Source organism: Drosophila serrata, unplaced genomic scaffold (genome assembly GCF_035046125.1).
Source record: "Drosophila serrata isolate PLE 108 unplaced genomic scaffold, ASM3504612v1 contig_184, whole genome shotgun sequence".
NCBI lineage: Eukaryota > Metazoa > Arthropoda > Insecta > Diptera > Drosophilidae > Drosophila > Drosophila serrata.
The window spans coordinates 5,735,542-5,753,452 of record NW_028257082.1 but is presented as its reverse complement, the minus strand read 5'-3'; the positions used below and the strand labels follow the sequence as shown (position 1 = coordinate 5,753,452).

At 42.3% G+C, this 17,911-nt stretch overlaps 2 protein-coding genes across 41 annotated transcripts in view; one reads left to right on the top strand and one right to left on the bottom strand.

Moving 5' to 3' along the window:
• The window catches only part of sm (heterogeneous nuclear ribonucleoprotein L), a 128,302-nt gene that overhangs the window by 14,058 nt on the left and 96,333 nt on the right, over positions 1-17,911 (bottom strand). For 19 of the 37 annotated variants that reach the window (XM_020946250.2, XM_086828359.1, XM_086828367.1 and 16 more), the window contains 5 exons: positions 16,661-16,708; positions 8,158-8,339; positions 7,883-7,975; positions 1,607-1,882; positions 1,345-1,549 (listed from right to left, as the gene is read on the bottom strand). In XM_020946250.2, the coding sequence (XP_020801909.2) occupies positions 1,345-1,549; positions 1,607-1,882; positions 7,883-7,975; positions 8,158-8,339; positions 16,661-16,708 (804 nt within the window). Of the gene's footprint in view, positions 1-1,344; positions 1,550-1,606; positions 1,883-7,882; positions 7,976-8,157; positions 8,481-16,660; positions 16,709-17,911 lie in introns of all 37 variants that reach the window. The other 18 variants (XM_086828375.1, XM_086828364.1, XM_086828373.1 and 15 more) reach the window with 2 other exon arrangements.
• TTLL6A (Tubulin tyrosine ligase-like 6A) overlaps positions 1-17,911 on the top strand; it is a 133,564-nt gene that overhangs the window by 28,314 nt on the left and 87,339 nt on the right. The gene's annotated exons all lie outside the window — the stretch shown is intronic.

Genomic DNA, 17,911 nt, shown 5'->3' with positions numbered 1-17,911 from the left:
CGATTGTGAGGAAATTAAGGGTGCTGAAGGAAAGGATGGAAGTAAGGGATTTGAAAACGAATTGAGCCGCCCGAACAATGCAATTAGAGCCTGAATTACAGCCCAGCTCTGAATGGTTAACTCAGTTAGAAGGACATGTGTATAATAATATACACATACCTTGCTGCGGGGGTTGAGAAAGAGCAATATATTTGCTTGCAGCATAATTCCACTGCCAGAAAGTACGCACTGTGTGTGGCTATTGACATGCACTTGCATTCCCATTCCCATTCCCATTCCCATTTGCATTTGCATTCGCATTTGCATTCCCATTTGCATGTGTGTTTGCTGGGGCATGGCATGGCTCTATATGCATTTGTGTGCAAGTGTTTGCCTTCTTTACACTTTTAATTACTATTTACCATGCACTCGAGAGCATCCCTCCGAGCGGCAAATAATCAAATCGAGGATATATCGACAATTTATGCATGAGCATAGAAGTGAAACCCTCTCCCCAGTTGGCCACTTTTCTTTACCAATCGATAAGCGGTTTTTGAGGTGTGCCAATGTCAAGCGCTTATTTCGCATCTGAATGCCAAATGACTATTGCCCATGTAAACAAGCTCATGAAAAGCTAGGGAAATTTGTGGAATTTGTGGAATATAATTCGCTTGGGGGCTGCGCAGCTCTCTCCGACTGCTGAAATATTTATGCGAAAAGTTTATATCGGTCGTCAACCCATTTGTAACCGAGCCGCGCGAGTCCTGGGACTAATTGTTGGCGAAACGCTGCCCCAGGCTAGAGCAACGAGTGCGACCCATTTATGAATAACTGCAAACTGAAATTGTTTATCTTAATTACCAAATTAAAATTTTCAACGCAGCCAGCGCGCGTAACCAAAAAGTTCTTTTGGCCCGAAAAAGAGCAGGCAAAGAAACAAGGAGAGGTTAAAGTTTGCATTGCGGGGGCAGGACAAGTGGTACTGGCTGGGGGTGTGTGCTTTTGGGTGTGAATTTGATGTGCGGCGGCTGCTTGCTGCTTTTGCTGCTGCACAACAGCCAAAAGTCGAAAGGCCATGGAAAATAGCTGCCAAACTTTTGGTTGCCGTTCAGCTGGGAGTTTCTCGAGGAGCAGGAGAAAAACAAAAATTTATGTTGCCTACTTATTGGGGCGTGTTCTGGGGCAACAGAGAAGAGAGAATTTTGTGTTTGGTTTGGTTTTTGAGGGGGAGGTTGGTAAGTGGGTGGGTGGGTTGATTGGTTGGTTTGGTTTGGTTTGGTTTGGTTTGGTTTTCATTGGTGGCCACATATAAATTTGACATTCTTTTCATCTTTTGAATAACACTTAAACACAACACTATCTCACCTTTACCCTCAATAGGCAGATGGTTGCACTTCATTATGGCCAACACAGCCTGCGAGATGTTGGGGAATTCAATCAGTCCAGAGGACGAGCGCTCGGTCTTCAAGGGGAACAGGCGCACCGATGTGGCCGGCACATCCTTGATATTGAAGATACCAATAAGCTGGTCCTCGGTCAATCCGGGTGGTGTGTTGAAGAAGTGCAAAATCTGTAACCAGGAATTATCAATATTGTCCTAATACTCCAAACTAATCCGATCTCTTACCTTGCTCGGTGGTTGAATGCGATTCTTGCTGGCCTGGGCCGGCGATAGGAAACGATTGTTCTTGGAGCCGGTATACTCCTTGAAGCTGGGTGTGTGATCCGGCAGCAAGAACGGATTGATCACCTCGGATAGGAAATTCTGCTTGGAGAATGCGATCTGTATTTTGCCGCCAGTGCCCACGGGAATGTTGTTCAAGTGCTGTACGCAGCGCTCAACGGCCACGGAATCGCCCATTTGCACCATGGCGGTGCCTTCTTTGGTCTTCAAGAACTTGATCTGTAAAAGATGAGAGGAGGGTTAACTGGCTGATAATATGTCATATTTCTCACATTCACGTGGCACCCATTAAATCCGGTTTCGGTGTGTGCCATGTGTCCACCCCCTCCTCAATGTGTAATTAAATTATATGCCCCAACAGCCCCATTTTATGGCACACCTCGTGTACCCAGTGACCCTTGCCCCTTTGGGGGTAGCCAGGTTGATTGAATTCTCTTGTCGCTGTCAACTCTGTTGCTTTTAACCCAATCTACCAGAGGGGAGGAGCGAGGCAGAACCGAGTTTCGCATTTTCATTGAATTCAATTTAAAATTTCCTTCAAACGCAATTATATAACAGAATGGTGTCCTTAATTCTCATTTCATTGTGTGCTGTTGCTGTTGCTGCTTGTTTGTTACATATGAGTTTACTTCTCAGACAGACACTGCCACAATTGTTATAGCCGCCCCTCCTTATTGGGTCATCAAAGTCAGTCGTGTACGTGCCCAATCGCCAAAAATAGCTGAAAATATTATCATTGCCTGTGATTTTCACTTGACAAATATTCGAAATGTCATTTCGAGACACAATTTCTTGTATTACTAGGAGTTTGGGAAATGTTTATTGCTGAAATAGCGAAAAAGTTTCAAGTGATTTTAATTGAATTGAGGAGAGACGTGAAGTTGTCCTCGAATATATCGCAAAATATAAAAGAAAATTGTATGAATGATTTCTCTTGCTCTTTAAAGAGTTTTATTTATGTATATTTCAATTCATTTCCATTCACAAGTTACAAAATATAGTAATTTATGAACCATTGACTTTTCCACTGGAAAGTCTTTCACACCTCACTGAAAGCGATCTGCCAAGTTATAAAACGTAATTGACTATAATAATTCCCCAAACAATAATTACAAAACGAACTCTAAAAGCCGGGAGAGAAAGTGAAAAATCAATGGAAATGCTAGTGGCTTGGCTTGGCTTGGATAATTCCTACGTTCATTCACTCGCTGGCTCGCTTGGTTGGTTGGTTGCTTGGTTCATTTTCAAATCAATTTGCTGGCCGCTGGCAATAGGCAGGCATTGAACCCAGAGGAGAGCAGGGGAACCCCACCGAAACGAGTTTTCGCAATTGCGACTGCAAAAATAGAGAAGCAAGAGACACTGAGCACCTGTCCAAATTGGGCGACGGCCGCTGCAATTTTGTTTTTCAAATGCCTTAATTTGGCGTATTGATGTCGGTCTTTTTTCCTTTGTACGCATTGAGAAGTAGTGAGCTTGGCATTTGCTAAATTTCAGCCAGTTTTTTTTCCCCAACTCGAAATTGATTTATTTTCCGTTCAGTTTTGGTATGTTTTTTCTGTCACTGCAGTCTCGGGTCGAAATGAACTTAATTATGACTGCAGGCACTTGGCCAAGAGAGCTAATTGCCACCCGTTCGAGGCCATGTGTTTTTCCAGTTTTTAACCAGTAAACAACAAGTAAGGAGGAAAAATAATCAATACTCATTTTCCTTAAAACGGGAGGGGGGGGGGGGAGACCTTGTTGGTAAAATTATAAGCTCATTTCATAAATTATTCAATTATTAAATATCACCCATGTCCTTCGCATACCCAATTATACGTATAATGAGCTGGCAAACATTTCAAAATAAACAAAAGGAACCGTCGCGGCGGTTCATGTGTAAATGGGGCAAACAATTTGCTTATAATTAAACCAAACCCCCGGACACATTCGCATTCAACTATATATGTTCGTTCTATAGTAGATATTGTAGAGCTTATGGTGTGTGCCTAAAGTGGGACGCAATCAAAATGAATACGCCTGAATGGAGTATGAATTGGTAGGCGACGAGTGAGGAGCGAGGGTTTTTCCCCAAAAGTAAATAAAAACTAAATGAGGCTTATCGAATAGGCGAGAGCCAGCGAGGGAAAACCCAAACCGAGACACGAAACGAATCATAAAAATAAAACAATGTATAAAAATAAATATAGACCATAAATCAGTCAAGCAGAAAGCGAGCAGATAGCCCCTGAAATCCCTCGAAACAAAAGGATAATGAAATTACAAACATGCAAACATAAGTCTGGATAGATACACTCAGAGAAATAATAAGCGAAATTAAGTTTAGTAGGGAATAAAATATGTATAAAGACTGATGTTGATCTGTAGCTTATTAAGACTTCTTCTATTCACCCATTTAAGCTGGTAAAACATATTATTTATAGATATTTTCTTGAGGTGTACTCAATACATATCCTGCAAATAAAACTGGGCAGGACTTTCTCCCTTTTTGGCCAAATCAAAGAGCGATTCATGGCTGAATGGTCACTGCTGGTCAACAGCCGCAGCAGCGCCAAACATTTGGTGCGTGTCTAATGAGCTGTGCTCGGCTCCCGCGTGTCCTTACCAGTGGCCATCCCTGTGCCGCAGCGCTGCGTTAATTAAAATGCGACCCTCTTTTGCTTTGTTGTGCAATGTGGCATGGTGTCTGCTCTGCCATTTGATTTAATTGCTCACGCGCTCAGCTCCAATGGCTGACCTATGCTCCCCATCAGCTCGGTACACCCTCTTCCCTCCATCCTCACTCACACAATTCTCCACAATTTTCCAAACCTGATTTCCACCCCACATTGTATACAAATGTTTTTTTAATGCGTATTTAATTGAGTGCGTGTATTTTGTTGGCCTTTTAAAGACACACTCTTCATTTGTTGCCTGTTTTTTTCGTAACCTCTGCCAAAGAAGGTCCCTGCTCTCTCTTCTGGCCTATTTTTGTCATGCTATTTAACCTGAAAATCAATTTGCTGATGACTTCATCACCCTGGCTCCAGAAATAATTAACCAGATTGCTTCGTTCAAGCGGAAGGACGAAAGGAAACTGCTTTTCTTTTTGGTGTGAGTGTTGTAGAGAGTGTATCGGTGCAAATTACAAATCGCAAAATGCAAACAATTCAATCGAATTTCCCTTGGGGTGCTGGAAAGTCCGGAAATATTTGACAGCTTGCCGGGGCTAGCTTGAAATTTCAGCTAGCACAACATTTTTCGGCAGGTTAATCAAATTCCTTCCAGCCGAACCCTATTTGGGCCTGTCCGTGGGCTTATTGAAATCGAATACTTTGTATTTCCGCCTCTGGAAGTGGGAGAGCTTCCTTCGTTTATCCATAATTTAGGGAAGACACGATCCCGAATGGTGCCCCATGGGAATCCCATTAACACTCATCTATACAAGGGGAGCAGCGGCCATTGAAAAAAAGAGGAGGCTGGCAAGGAAGCCCATGCAACGGCACTTTGATTGAGTGGCCATCAATTTCTCATTCGCAATTCAAACATGTCGGCCCATAAACTCGCAGATACATCCAAACAAACCCGCCCACGCATCACGCATCGCATATCGCACATCGCACATCAGTGTGCAAAACCATCGACTTTATAATGAGGCACACACACAGTCCTGGCTTTTTCGCCCTGAGAACTCACTCACTTACAGTTGCATAGCGACAGGCGCAGCGACCCGAAGAAGGATGCTATAACATATATGTATGTGTGTGTGCGATGGGGGAAAAAAACTTGGCCAGAGGAAAGAGAGAGAGAAATTGAGTTGGGGCTAAAAACTAAGTGAGGGGTGACTTTAAGCCGGGGAACTGGAGAAATGTGTGCGGCGTTTTGCGGCTTGGCCAGTGAATAATGTTTGCGCATAATCATTTTTAATGGCTAATGAGTAGTTTCCGTCTCGGACAGGAAGTTTGCAATAAATTCCGCCCACTGGCCATCCTTTACCCGCCATTGCAAGTGTCAGACCCAGCGCCCCCCCAGAAAGAAACTGAACTAAATGGCCGCCGCGCCTTGAATTATCGTGCCATCCATCCCTTTTTTCTCTTTCCCCTACCCAAAAAAAGAAAGAAAGTAGGAAATAGAAATAATAGTAATGACCGAATAAGGGTGTATTGGCTGGAATAAAATAAGCCAAAGGTTAGTTAAATTATTGAGTTAAATCCTTACCAAAAACTAGGTATTTATTCAAACTCAATTCTACAACTTCTACAAGACTTAAAAGGAGAGTTAAACATTAAAATGATTTGCTTGGCATTTCTGCAGGATTTCCTTTCGTATATGGGGCACAGTGAAAATTTCTAAGCGATATATGACTCCTTTGAAAAATTGAATAACCCCTCTCTCTTTCTCTGGGATACTCCTTTTTACTACCACTCCTAACCTCTTTAGCTCCCCGGCTAGTACTTCAGTGTGCAGTGAAAGTGGTTTGTGTGGTCTCCAGTCGCCTTGACTCGCTTTATCACAGACATAAACTAAACAAAACATGCCAGGGAGCGAGAAGTGAACCCTCCTCCTCCACGTTGTCCTTGGTGAGCGCAATTGTCAAAGGACACACACACACAGGACACATGTGAAGAGTGGGATGGCGGGGGCGGAATCATAGTAGCAATAAAGTGAAAGCTCTGGCACACGCCAAAGAAGTTTTTAGCATTTGACTTTGATGTTAGCGGTGGTGGGTAACGCGGCGCTCTACCCACAAGCTCATTGTTCGAGGGACGATTTTTCCGGGGTTTTCCGTTCTTTCTCTCTGCTTTTCTAGGTGGTTTTATTTCTGGCCAGCTTAGATAGCTGCAGCACCACTACGCTAAATGCTCCCCAAGCGAGCTGTTTCCTTTCCTTTCGACCAACAATGAGCACATATTCGGAATTGCCATTCGCCACAGCTTTTTAATGGATTCTTTTTTGGTCGTCATCGTGTTTTGATTTACAAGCGACTTGTGCCAATCGTTTTGCCATTGTTAGAGGGATAAAGAGGAGCTGGAAGAGCTGGAGGAGGACCTCAAAAGGAGGAGGTGGTGGTGGTGCCACGCCCCTATAGATAAAGCTGATGACGCTGCACTGATTGCTGTCCCGAGGCATCGTCCCCACATGGCGGCGAAAGGCTGGATATTAATCTAAAACGCTTTATCTAAATGTGTTTCTGGCCTACTACGAGTACGGACTTTTGGTGTGTCCGTGTCCTGGCTGGGTCTGGTTCTCGGTCTGGCCTCGTCCTTTTATTGCCTTTCGTTTTATTTGCGCATTTACAAATGGCACACACAGAGACACAAAGTGCTCTTGCGGTTGGCATTTCCCACTCAAAAACACCTTTTTTTTCTCTCCTCGCTGCCGATATTTTGCCGCAAAGTGCTGACGACCAAGCAAAACGGCGGCAATGAAATGCGTATTTTCCTTTCTTTTTTTTTCCCCTGGCTTCCTTTTCTTTCTATTTTTTTCGTCAGCTTTCTGGCTAAGTGCACGTTGAGGATATTTCTTTCTTCGCTTTTCTTTTTACAATCGAAAAGGTCATAAGCAAAGGGTTTGGCCGCATGATAATGGCAAGTGTGTTCCCTCAAGTGCAGGGAGTTTAAGGAGCATTTAAAAAGGATCCTAACTTTAGTTTGCTTTAAAAAATACATAATAGTGTCCCAGTTGGTCATAGGAAATAAAAGGTTTACATTTCCTATAAAAGCTTTTCTAGGAATTCTTGAAAGATACGAGACCAAGAGATAAATATTTTTGGATATTGGTGAAGTAGAAATTTGTAAAAAGGTGTAAAATCTCTGGAATTTTTGAATAGAAATTGATTAGACCAATTATTTTTCCGTATTTATCAAGATTTTTCTGGGAATTCTAGCCCATTTGCCAAATATTTTGCAATTTCGTGGAATTCAAATAATTAAAACCATTTAATTTTCAGCAATTTCCAGTTAATAAACTCCGTTTCGGGGAAATGCAACTGACAGTTTAAATTTACGAACTCGCATTTTCACTCATAAATAATATAATTTGCTCAATTTAAATTCTTTGGAATTTATCAACCATAAATCTGGGCATATTTTTCGGATTTAATGCCTTGCAATTGACAGTTGTCAAATATTTAATTACATCCATATTTCGGCTTTTACCAAAATGAAATCGAATATTGTTTATCTTTTGGTTTTCCCATTTTTAAATAGTATTTAAATTGGTTGAGGTCAAACTTACCCTTGCCACGTTGCCGTACAGGCAAACCAAATTGAAGAGCTTATCCGTGTTGGAAGTGTCGTGGTCCAGGCCATACACCATCATGACGGCACCCTGATAGGATCAGCAAGTAGAACCGCAACAGGAGGGAAGGTAGGAGGACAAAAGGAGAGTTAATTAAAATTCTGTCTTGGCCAGGAGAGCAAGGCGGAAAGTCTTGGATCAGAAATTGTGGACAAATAACAATTACAACTGAGCAGCAGACTCCCTTACACTCCCTTACTACAAATACTTACCTGAGCCTGGCCCTGTGGTGTGAAGGCCACCGGAGCATTGCGTCCGGGCACAACTCCGGCTGGCTCCTTCATCAGCCCGGTGGGATGGATGGCGGCACCCTTCCAGTTCTCCGGTGTGGTGGTATGATATTCGGGTGCTCCGAATGGCGGGAAGGCGGCGCCTGGTCCCAATAGCGGTGGCTCTTTAAATTGACAAAGATTGTGCGATTGAGCTGGGGCAACTAGTTGATGGTGATGTTGTTGTTGTTGGTGATGTTGTTGTTGTTGGGGTACATGTTGTTGTTGTTGTTGGTGGTGGTGTTGTTGTTGATGTTGTGGTGTAACTGTGCATATTTTGTGTTTGTTTGTTATTTAAAGCATGCAACAACAACAATAAGCGATAGCAAATCATAAATGAAAAGAAACAAAAAAAAAAAAGGTAAAAATATGTTCTTTTTTAGTTGTGCCAATTATTTGGGGGTTTCGTTTTTAACTTAAACTTAAAGCTAAGCAAAAATATAAATTGTTATTGTTGTTATTGCATGTGAAGAATGAGCAGGAGGAAGTAAGGCAATACCCAAAATGAAAACCCGTTCAGTCCTCTCTCTTCTAATATCAAAACCCCAAAAACCGAAAACGGAAACCACGAGAACCCGGCTCACAGACATCCCGAAAGGACCAAGCGTTCTGACATTTTTGGCTGCGGTTTTGCCGGATCAAGGCAATGAAAGAGGGCGGTGCCAGAGCAATGGGAATGGCAATGGCGATGGCGATGATGGTAGTGGTGCCTCTTTTATGCCGGCTGTGGTTTGGCATGTAAGTTAATTGAATTTTTGGCAGGCGCAGAAAAAAGAGAACTAGCACGATACTAGCAATTCGCCGGCATAGAGCCCCCGAAATTGGTCTGCGCTGTTCTGGCCTCCATTTTGTGTTTTGGTTTATGGCGGTTGCATTGTGTGGCTCCCACTCGTATTGGTATTAGCCCGTTTCCATGCGACGACAGCTTCTGGTTATGGGATCCCCCAAAAACAAAAAAAATCAGTCGACGTCTTGCAATTAAAGGCAGAAAACTGTCAAAATGTCGCCAAGGCAGGCATTTAATTAACTTTAAAAGTGTCAGCCCAGAAGAGAGAGTGTGAGAGTTTCTTGGGCAAACACACACTAACCTAATCACTCGCAAAGTTGCCGCACACAAGTGTGGCAAGTGTGACGGAGTCACGTCAGGAACTCAATTTGCATGGCGCTTGTTATGCCAAAATGGCTGCCCGAGTTGCCATTGCGGAGCTGTTTTTGTTTTGATTTGATTTAGTTGCACCACGTCGAGGCTAAGGCAAAGCCAAAGCAGCACAGGATCCCCGGGATCCCCGAACCGAATCCCTGCTAGCTGTGGCTGCGCATCAGGGAGTCGTCCTCGTCATGGCTAGTTTATTTTGGACTTTGGGGCTACCTGACAAAATATTTGCATAAAAATCCAACACACACCGAAGCGGAGTTGGTGCGAAAACAAGTAGGTGTGTGTGTTTGGAAAAAAACCTGGCATTTTTATGCTGGCTCTGTTTGCCTGCTGTTTTTTCCGCGCCCCATGCAAACAACACAAATTGATGCAATTTTTCACAAGCCCTTAATCCGTTTCGAATTTACGTGCAAACTTTAAAGCATTCGGCCAAGTTGCCAAAACTTGGCTAGGCACGTTTCAATTCACCCCAACTTGGTCATAAGTAAATAATCCTTCGAGCGGTTTGCGAAACGAAAATGTTTGGGTTACGCCGCCCTCGATATATAACCTACAGTCAATAACAATTCGGAATAAACTGTGGCCCGGAGTCACACACACACACTCTGGGCAACGGAAAACATAGTTATTCATTTCGAGTGCTCCCGCTGCTTCGGTCTTTAATTGAAATTCACGGCCCTTGCTGATTTCCCGCAACAACACGGGGCGTATGCGTGATGCCGGCCAAGAAGCAGCTGCCCAAGAGTCTTAGCTTCGTCCCACTCCCAAAAACTAGTGGAAAAGCAAAGAAAATTCACGCCCCCCGGCTGGACGCGTCGTCGGAAGCGTGCCTAAAATGTTTAAGCATTCGAGGGAATTGTTGCATGCAATTGCTGGAAAATGCTTCACACGCAAAGGCGTCGAAAAGGAGCGCTGGAAAATTGAGCAGGTGTAAATTTTCAGCGCGCACAAATTATTTTAGATTATGTGCTGTTCGGTAAGGTCTAGGGTTTGGGCGGAAGTTGGAGTTTAGTTTCCGTTTTTATGGAGCTTTAAGTTACTGTGTGTGTGTATGTGTGTGTGTGTGGTGTGTGTACCAAAGTAACCGCAGTCATTTGCATACAGAAAATGTTTGCTGTGCGGATTACGTATACGACACGTGTGTCGCGATTAAGTGCTTTGTTGGCTCGTGCAATTAGGGAAAAGTTTTGTGCCACCTCACAAATTGGTTAGTGGACTAAACATATAGATGGAAATTTAATATGTAGTATTGTTGCAACAGTTCCAACGGGGAAAATAGTAGTGAAAAATTGCAAGGATGTGCAACAAAGAACGCACTTCAACCGTCGAGGCAAACCACAAAGCGTGCGGCCCAGAAATCCATTAAAACTCAGCCTCTGCGTGGGATGGTGGCTTGGGGCTGGTGGTGGTGTGCACCGAAAGCTAGACAAATAAAAGCACGCCGCCCATATGGATGCGAGGGCGGTTGCAGGAACACAAAGTATTTATGCTGCAAATTGTTGCATACTTTGTGGCGTATTGGCACACTTTGTCAGCAGGGAAGAGGAGGAATTGGATACGAGAGAGTCGGTCCAATGAACAAGGTAATGGCTGGCAAACAAACAAAATGTATTCCCTCTCCGGTTACCCATCGTCATCGTCGTTGTTGTCGTTCTCAGCTCGTTCACCTTAATTGCAATTTGCTTAAATGTATGCTACAATATTTTTCAGCTGGCAGTGGCATCCCCTTTCCCCAGGCGTTCAATGATTTTCAATTTGTTACGAGTCAACTTTAGGAGAACGAACTCAACTGTACTTTGGAAAATATGCCAAGAGTCGTGATGCTGCTGCTGCTACTGTCCCGTTTATCTGGTTGCATCCACTGCCACGCCCAGAATTTCCACCCATCTGATTTTTCCCTCGCCCCGATTCTCGTGCTCTCGCTCCGTCATGTGACATTAATTTTCCCCCGCACTGCGCACAGTTTGCGCTCACGTCTTGCATAAACATTTCCATAAGCAGCTTCGAAATTGAATTTGTTTTCATAAGCAAAACTATTATGCTGGCAAAGAGTTGTCCCCCTGTGTGTGTGACATGATAGCGCCAAACGACGATGAACCCCAGAAGAGAGCCACAGCCAAGGAGACGAGCTAGAGCTTATAAAAAATAATCATCATTGTAGAGCGGAGAAAAGATTGTGTGGAAAAGCAAGCGAGTAAGCACACTGTGCGCTGTCGCATGTAAGCTCTGGAAAAACTCCGATGCTCAGCGGGGGTTGATTATGTGACAATGCGCCTGATTGGTTTTTAATGTGGCCCCCCAAAAAATACAGAAAAAATATATATAGAACCGTTTGCCGCACGGATTTAATCCTTTAACTGAATTCGAATGGTGCGGAAATGGTGGAGGGACTTATCAAAAAGAAATCAAGAAGCGCAGAGACCAGGACGAGGACGACGAGGACAAGGACCCACGGCAATGAGCCAATTTATATGCGATACGCAGGCCTCCATTCTTCCAAAGAAATTAGTACCGATAAGCAAAGCCAACAGGCAAGGCAGTGGGAAATGGGGTTGGAAAAAGGATTGCGGATTTTTTTACGACAACGACAACTTGGAGCGCGGAAATAAATTTACGCCTAAACTCTCCAGAGCTTAATTACATTTACGGCAGATTTGAATAATATGAACGCATGTAATTGCTGTTTGTTCGTTTGTTTGCTCGCCGCGGTTTGTGTCTTGCAAACAACAACGAAACGCGAGCAAATACGCAAACGCAAGGACATTGAGGATAACATAATTAGAAGCAGCAAAATGGCATTCAAGTTGGGTGGCTTTCACAGGAGCGATAGCGACCAACCCTGCTTGTGGGGATTTACAATATAATTCATAATCACACACACATGCACACAACCGAGTGTGTGTACATGGCAAATTGGCACGGCTTGGCCTTTAGTTTGGCCTCTTTTGGCCTCGTTTCCTGGCCTGGGTTTCGCCTAATTATCGCATTGGTAAACATTGGGGGTCCCCCGCAGTCGCTTTAATGGCATGCAAACACATGTGCAATCAGTGTCCGCACTGTCACACCCACTCGTCGGCCCACTTATCGGCTGGAGTGTTCTTGGCCCATGAGCTCCTTGAATAACTCTATTCGGACTTTGGCACAGCTGCAGCGAAGGGTCAAGCCCAGCAAATATTATTTTATATAGACTATGAAATATCCTTTTAGTTTCGTGAAAATATAGCATACTTTCTAGGGCTAGAAGCTAAGGAAAATGTAGAAAACTAGTACATGAACTAAGAATATCCCTACTGCCCCAAGTAATGGGTATTAAAAATACATTCAATGACATTTCAAGAGGCGAGGGTACTCAATGCGACATAAGCTGGCTTCGAGGAGCACCACTACACATTGGAAAAACTTTATTGGCCAACCTTGTACCTATCACCTCCCTTTCCTCCTGCTCATACATACTTCCCCCCCGTGTGATTGCTCTTGTTTGTTGTGGTTGATGTATTGACTCTGTGGGTGGCGGTTGCAGGCGACATTTTGAAGCGTTTTTCCAAGTTAATGGAGCTCGCCTGCTCGATGTGTAAATATATGACCCCTGCATTTATGATATTTCATACCCGAAAACCAAACTATCCTCCACCCCCCCGCCAGTCTTTGAATTGCGCAGCAACGCTTTCTCTCTAATAACAAATTCGTTTACGTTACTTAGTTTTTGCTTTGATAAAGTTTAGTTTCAGTTTTCCCGCCCCCGAAAAAAAACGAAAAAGTTATCAGCAGTGGAAAAGCGAAAATCGATAATGCCATAAAAATATAACAAATGGAGCCATGGCAAAGTGCTGTGTACTCTATGTGCGATGTGCAGCTGGGGGACACATTTTTAGATATTGTAATTTGGCAAATTGCACGATTCTCTCTAAGCGAAAGACGGATAGAGGGCAAAAAGGTGCAAGTGGCGGACGCATTAGCAAAATGTCCAATTAATTGCTTTGGAAAATTACACCAAAAGTTGCTGCCACTTTACGTACTTTTTTTGTTGCTTTTTTAAATATTATTTCGTGCTCCCTAAAGCTGTGTTGGGCCGGGCCAGCTGCTAAATTAATTACAAATTATTACGGCGGGTACAAAAAAGTTGGGGGAGAAAGATGTATAGCAGCAGCAGCCGCTATTGCGTCCTGCATAAATTAAGCAACTGCTGTCAACGGGGCGGATGGATGGTCGATCTTCATGGTTCATAAGAAAGAAAATTAGCTATAATTGAAGCGAAAGGAAACTTTGTTATACTATAAAGCATAATTTAAATGCAAATGTACTCGCATAAATGGGACTGTAGCACCTTCGCATGAATCAATTGCAAGAATAATCAAAATGGCAAACAATAAAGCTTAAGGTTTAATACCGACGCTGATGAATGGCTGGACGGTTCGGTGGGGGGAAAATTTAAAATACACCCTTATGGCACCACCGGATATAGCCGAACGTCCAGCCAGTCGTCGCAGTCATCAATCACTAGCTTTTGATTGAAGATAATCGACGCAATATTGCGTGGAGTGGCAAAGTTACCATATCCTCCTCTTTTGCAATTTCGGCTCAATAGTTTCCTGGCGGACTGGTGTCCATTAGCGCTCGTTAGGGGGTAGGAGCCCAGCCAGGATATTTCCCCAGGAAGTGGGTGGATGTGTAGTTAAGGAGGAAAGTTCACCCGGCGACGACATTGTTCTTGTTCGACACGCCATCTAGCGACAGCAGCCAGCGGCAACATCGAACTCATCGTTAGCTGCGTGCGCCGCTGTTGACAACGATTTGATTGATCGTCCTTGATTGATTGATGTGCCATGCACAGAGACATAGAGCACAGAGACACAGAGACGCAGAGAGAGAGCATCAGTCGGTGCGGTGCTTCGTCCTGGCAGCGACTTTAAAAACCATTTGCAACTTTTATTGATGCCCAAACATAGATTTAATTATCCCTGGCAAGGGGTTTTTTTGGAGGCTTTTCTGGTCTGCCAATTCAGTGACCGCAACATGACACAATTTGTCATTTTCAATTTATTGAATTACCATAAAATGCGAGCAACACAATTTATATTTTTGGACAGGCGGCCTGCGGTTGTTGCCGGTTATTGTTGTACATGTTGCCGCTGCTGATGATGATCATCATCATCTGCCTCTCCAAGCGAAATTATTGGATTTCACCATGAATTTATTGTGGGAAGATGTCTCTTTTTTGGCCGAGTTATGGTCTGGGTTGAAACCACAAGATTTACGGCCTGACAGTACCAAAAAGGATTTATATATACATATATTTGCCATGCCATATAATATTTCGGTACAGTACAGCAGTTCAGGAAAGCAGCGAAATGTTAATTTAATTAATTTTCGGTTGCCGCAGCAGCAAAGCAATTACTAAGCCGCAATTAGGAGGAAAACTGCATTAGGCAAGTAAATATTGGCCAAGACCAAAAGACAAGCAAACACACGCATACAGCGAAGGAAATGCGCTGTCAATCAGCGAAAGTAAGCCACAACAATCAGACCCAAAAGGCAAATAAAATGCCACCCACTCACTCTTCAAGGCAATAATGCCAGAAAATTAAGCCACTATAAGGAGGATATGAGGCAGGAAAGTGTATTATTTTTTTGGGACAACAGCAGCAGAGTAAATATAAACAACCCTGGAGATGGAAGCCACCATCAGATGCAAATATTCCGAGGCATTTGCCATATTAACTAAGTGATTGGACGGACGGACGGATGTGTGGTGCGTTTAATGAACGCCCACATAAATCTTCGAGTGACTTGGCCGCTGATCCCATGGAAAACAATCTTGGGTAGCATCACACTCACCATAAATATGTCACGAAAACACAAACACACACACCAGCCCATTCCATTTCCCCCCATTGGTATTTTTATGTATTTTTAAGTGTTTTGCCAGCGTCTTTGGCTTTGGCATCCCACCTGCAAATAAGCGACATCTGCTGCTCCCGCCACCGAGTGGTGGTGGTGCCGGTGGTGGTGGTGGTGCGAACAGTGGGCGTGGCACTGCTCGCATTGGGCAGTCTCAAAAAGCAAAACATTTAAAAATAAAAAGCCAGAGAAAGAGAGGAAAATTCAGAGAGCATACGATGGACCACTGCGCCGCTTTACTTTCTCTATAGACTTTAATTTTGGCCACTTTGAAATATATTTTTAGCTGATTTTATGCCGCCTTGCCGCCACCCGCTGGCTTTTTGCAATTAAAATTAATTTATTTGGCAATTATTGGCCATTGAAAGCATTTATTTTAATTATGGTGCAAATTTGTACGGCTTGCTCATCTTGAGCGAAACAAATATTCATATTTTTATGACAGCGGAGGAGGCATTGGACGATTAAGAAAATGAGCCATAACATTAAGTGACTAGCAAATATTTTAAATGCAACAATTATCTGGATTAAATTTACAGCGGTGTGTATTTAACAATTTAAATGTTTCCTTTACACCCTTTTTAAAGGCTTAAAGACTGTATATGAATACAGCGGGATAAATGTCTAAAGCCAAGACAATTTCACATTTTGAATGAAAATTGCGGACATTGAAAATTATGCAAATGGCCCGCAACAAATGGAAAACTAAGAACAAAAAAAATTATATATAAATGACTGCCAAAGGAGAAACGTGAAAATCTTGGACGACGGCTACGCAGCAACGTCGTCGTTATAGAAATGTTAATGGAGCTCAGATATAAACAAAGAAAAGCGCCAAGGAAAATGCAATTGAAAATTCATGGAAGACAAAATAAGGAAAAATAAAAATGTAAATTGCATTTCGCTGGCCAGGAAAACTTGGAATAAGAACCAAATCGAACCGAACCGAACCGAACAGCAGCGAAATTGATTAATGGCAGAAAATAAATTTCGCATAGAGATGGAAATTTTTTTTGGCGCTAGCATCTTTTGATCTTTGCATTTTTGCCCAGATGCATTGTTTTATTTTGTAATTGAACTTTTGCAACCCCCTTCAGCCACCCCCGTTTCCGCTTTTTTCAATGGGAAATTAATTTCACCGTTTACATTTCATCACAAAAACTCCCACTCCCCAGGGCCCACAGGACGTATGATTGATTCGATCAGCAAATGTTGATGTACGTGTGTGTATTTGTTTTGTTTGTTTGTGTTTGTAGTGTGGGTGAGGGGTGTGTGTAGAGGTTTAAGTGTAAGGTATAAGTGTGGTGTGTGGTGTGTGGTGTGTGGTGTGTGGTGTGTGGTGTGTGGTGTGTGCTCGTGTTTGAAATGTGCTCTAGTTTCAAATGTACTTACGGCTCTCAAGCATAACAACATTTTCGGGTATAGAAAACAGCGACTTACCTGAAAAGACAAAAGGAAAATAAGCAAAGTTAATGATTTGTGCAATCGTTGAAAAGATGGCACAAAAAAAAAAGAAAATATATATATAGTATTTAACAATTCGAACAGTGAGTGAGTGGTACAAGAATTCAATTTGAATAATTCATCTGTGTTGAACAGCGTTTAGCGACAAATGTTGCATAAGGGTTGGATAACAGGATGGAGGATTTATACATAAGGATTCCATTGTGACATTTACAGCATTCAATTATACAACACTGTAGACGTAACGACTCTGTTTAAGTGTTGACAAAGAGTTAAACAACACTGTTGCAACGTTGAGAGCATTTAATAATAATGCTGTTGCTAGAGTCATTTGTCGGAGAAATTCACTTATTTTGTACTACAAAAACAAAAAAATGAATGCAAAATTGGAAAAGTAAGGATGACATTTTTAACAATTTACATTTTGTCGGAATTTTTCTTCAAATTTTTTGTTCTTTATTACGATTTTAAATGCAGTCTTTGGCAATCATTGGCTTTTTGGCATTCGTGTATTGTTGGTATAGTTAATGTTAAATATATCTTTATTTGCTAATTTCTTAACAAAATCGTAATTTTTCAAATACCATAACTAAGCCAAAAAGGCATTAATTTTAATTCGGATAGCTTTGCGATATTTTTTGCAGGGAAAACAAATCTGCATGTTCAGCTTTCAAATAGAAAAAAATTAAATTTTTTTTAAAATTTTGACAATTTTAACGATGTAACCCCTTATAAAATTTTGAAAAAATTGGTACATTTTATTTTTCTGTCAGAGACAGCTAAAACGATTCGGCTGTTCATGCTGATCAATAATAAATATGATTTATAGGGTCGGAAATGCCTCCTTCACTATTTTTTGAGCTTCTGACTAAAATTATTATACCCTGAAAGGGTAAAGTATAAAGCTACATAGAAAATGGTATGGCTCAGATAAGCATATTTAAGAATTTTTAAAATTATTATTGCTTTATATGTATAAAAGCCCTTTTGATTAAGGAGACCAGACTTCTAACTTGTCAAACAGAAAAGAAATTTTCAAGTAGAGTTGCAACTGACAAAATATGACAAGGCAACCCTTAGGTTTTCTTGCTGCACCATGACAATGCAGGAAAAATATTTTCAGAAGAAAATTTTCCATGGAAAACTGTGAGACTTGCGAAGAAGAAAACTTATAGAAGC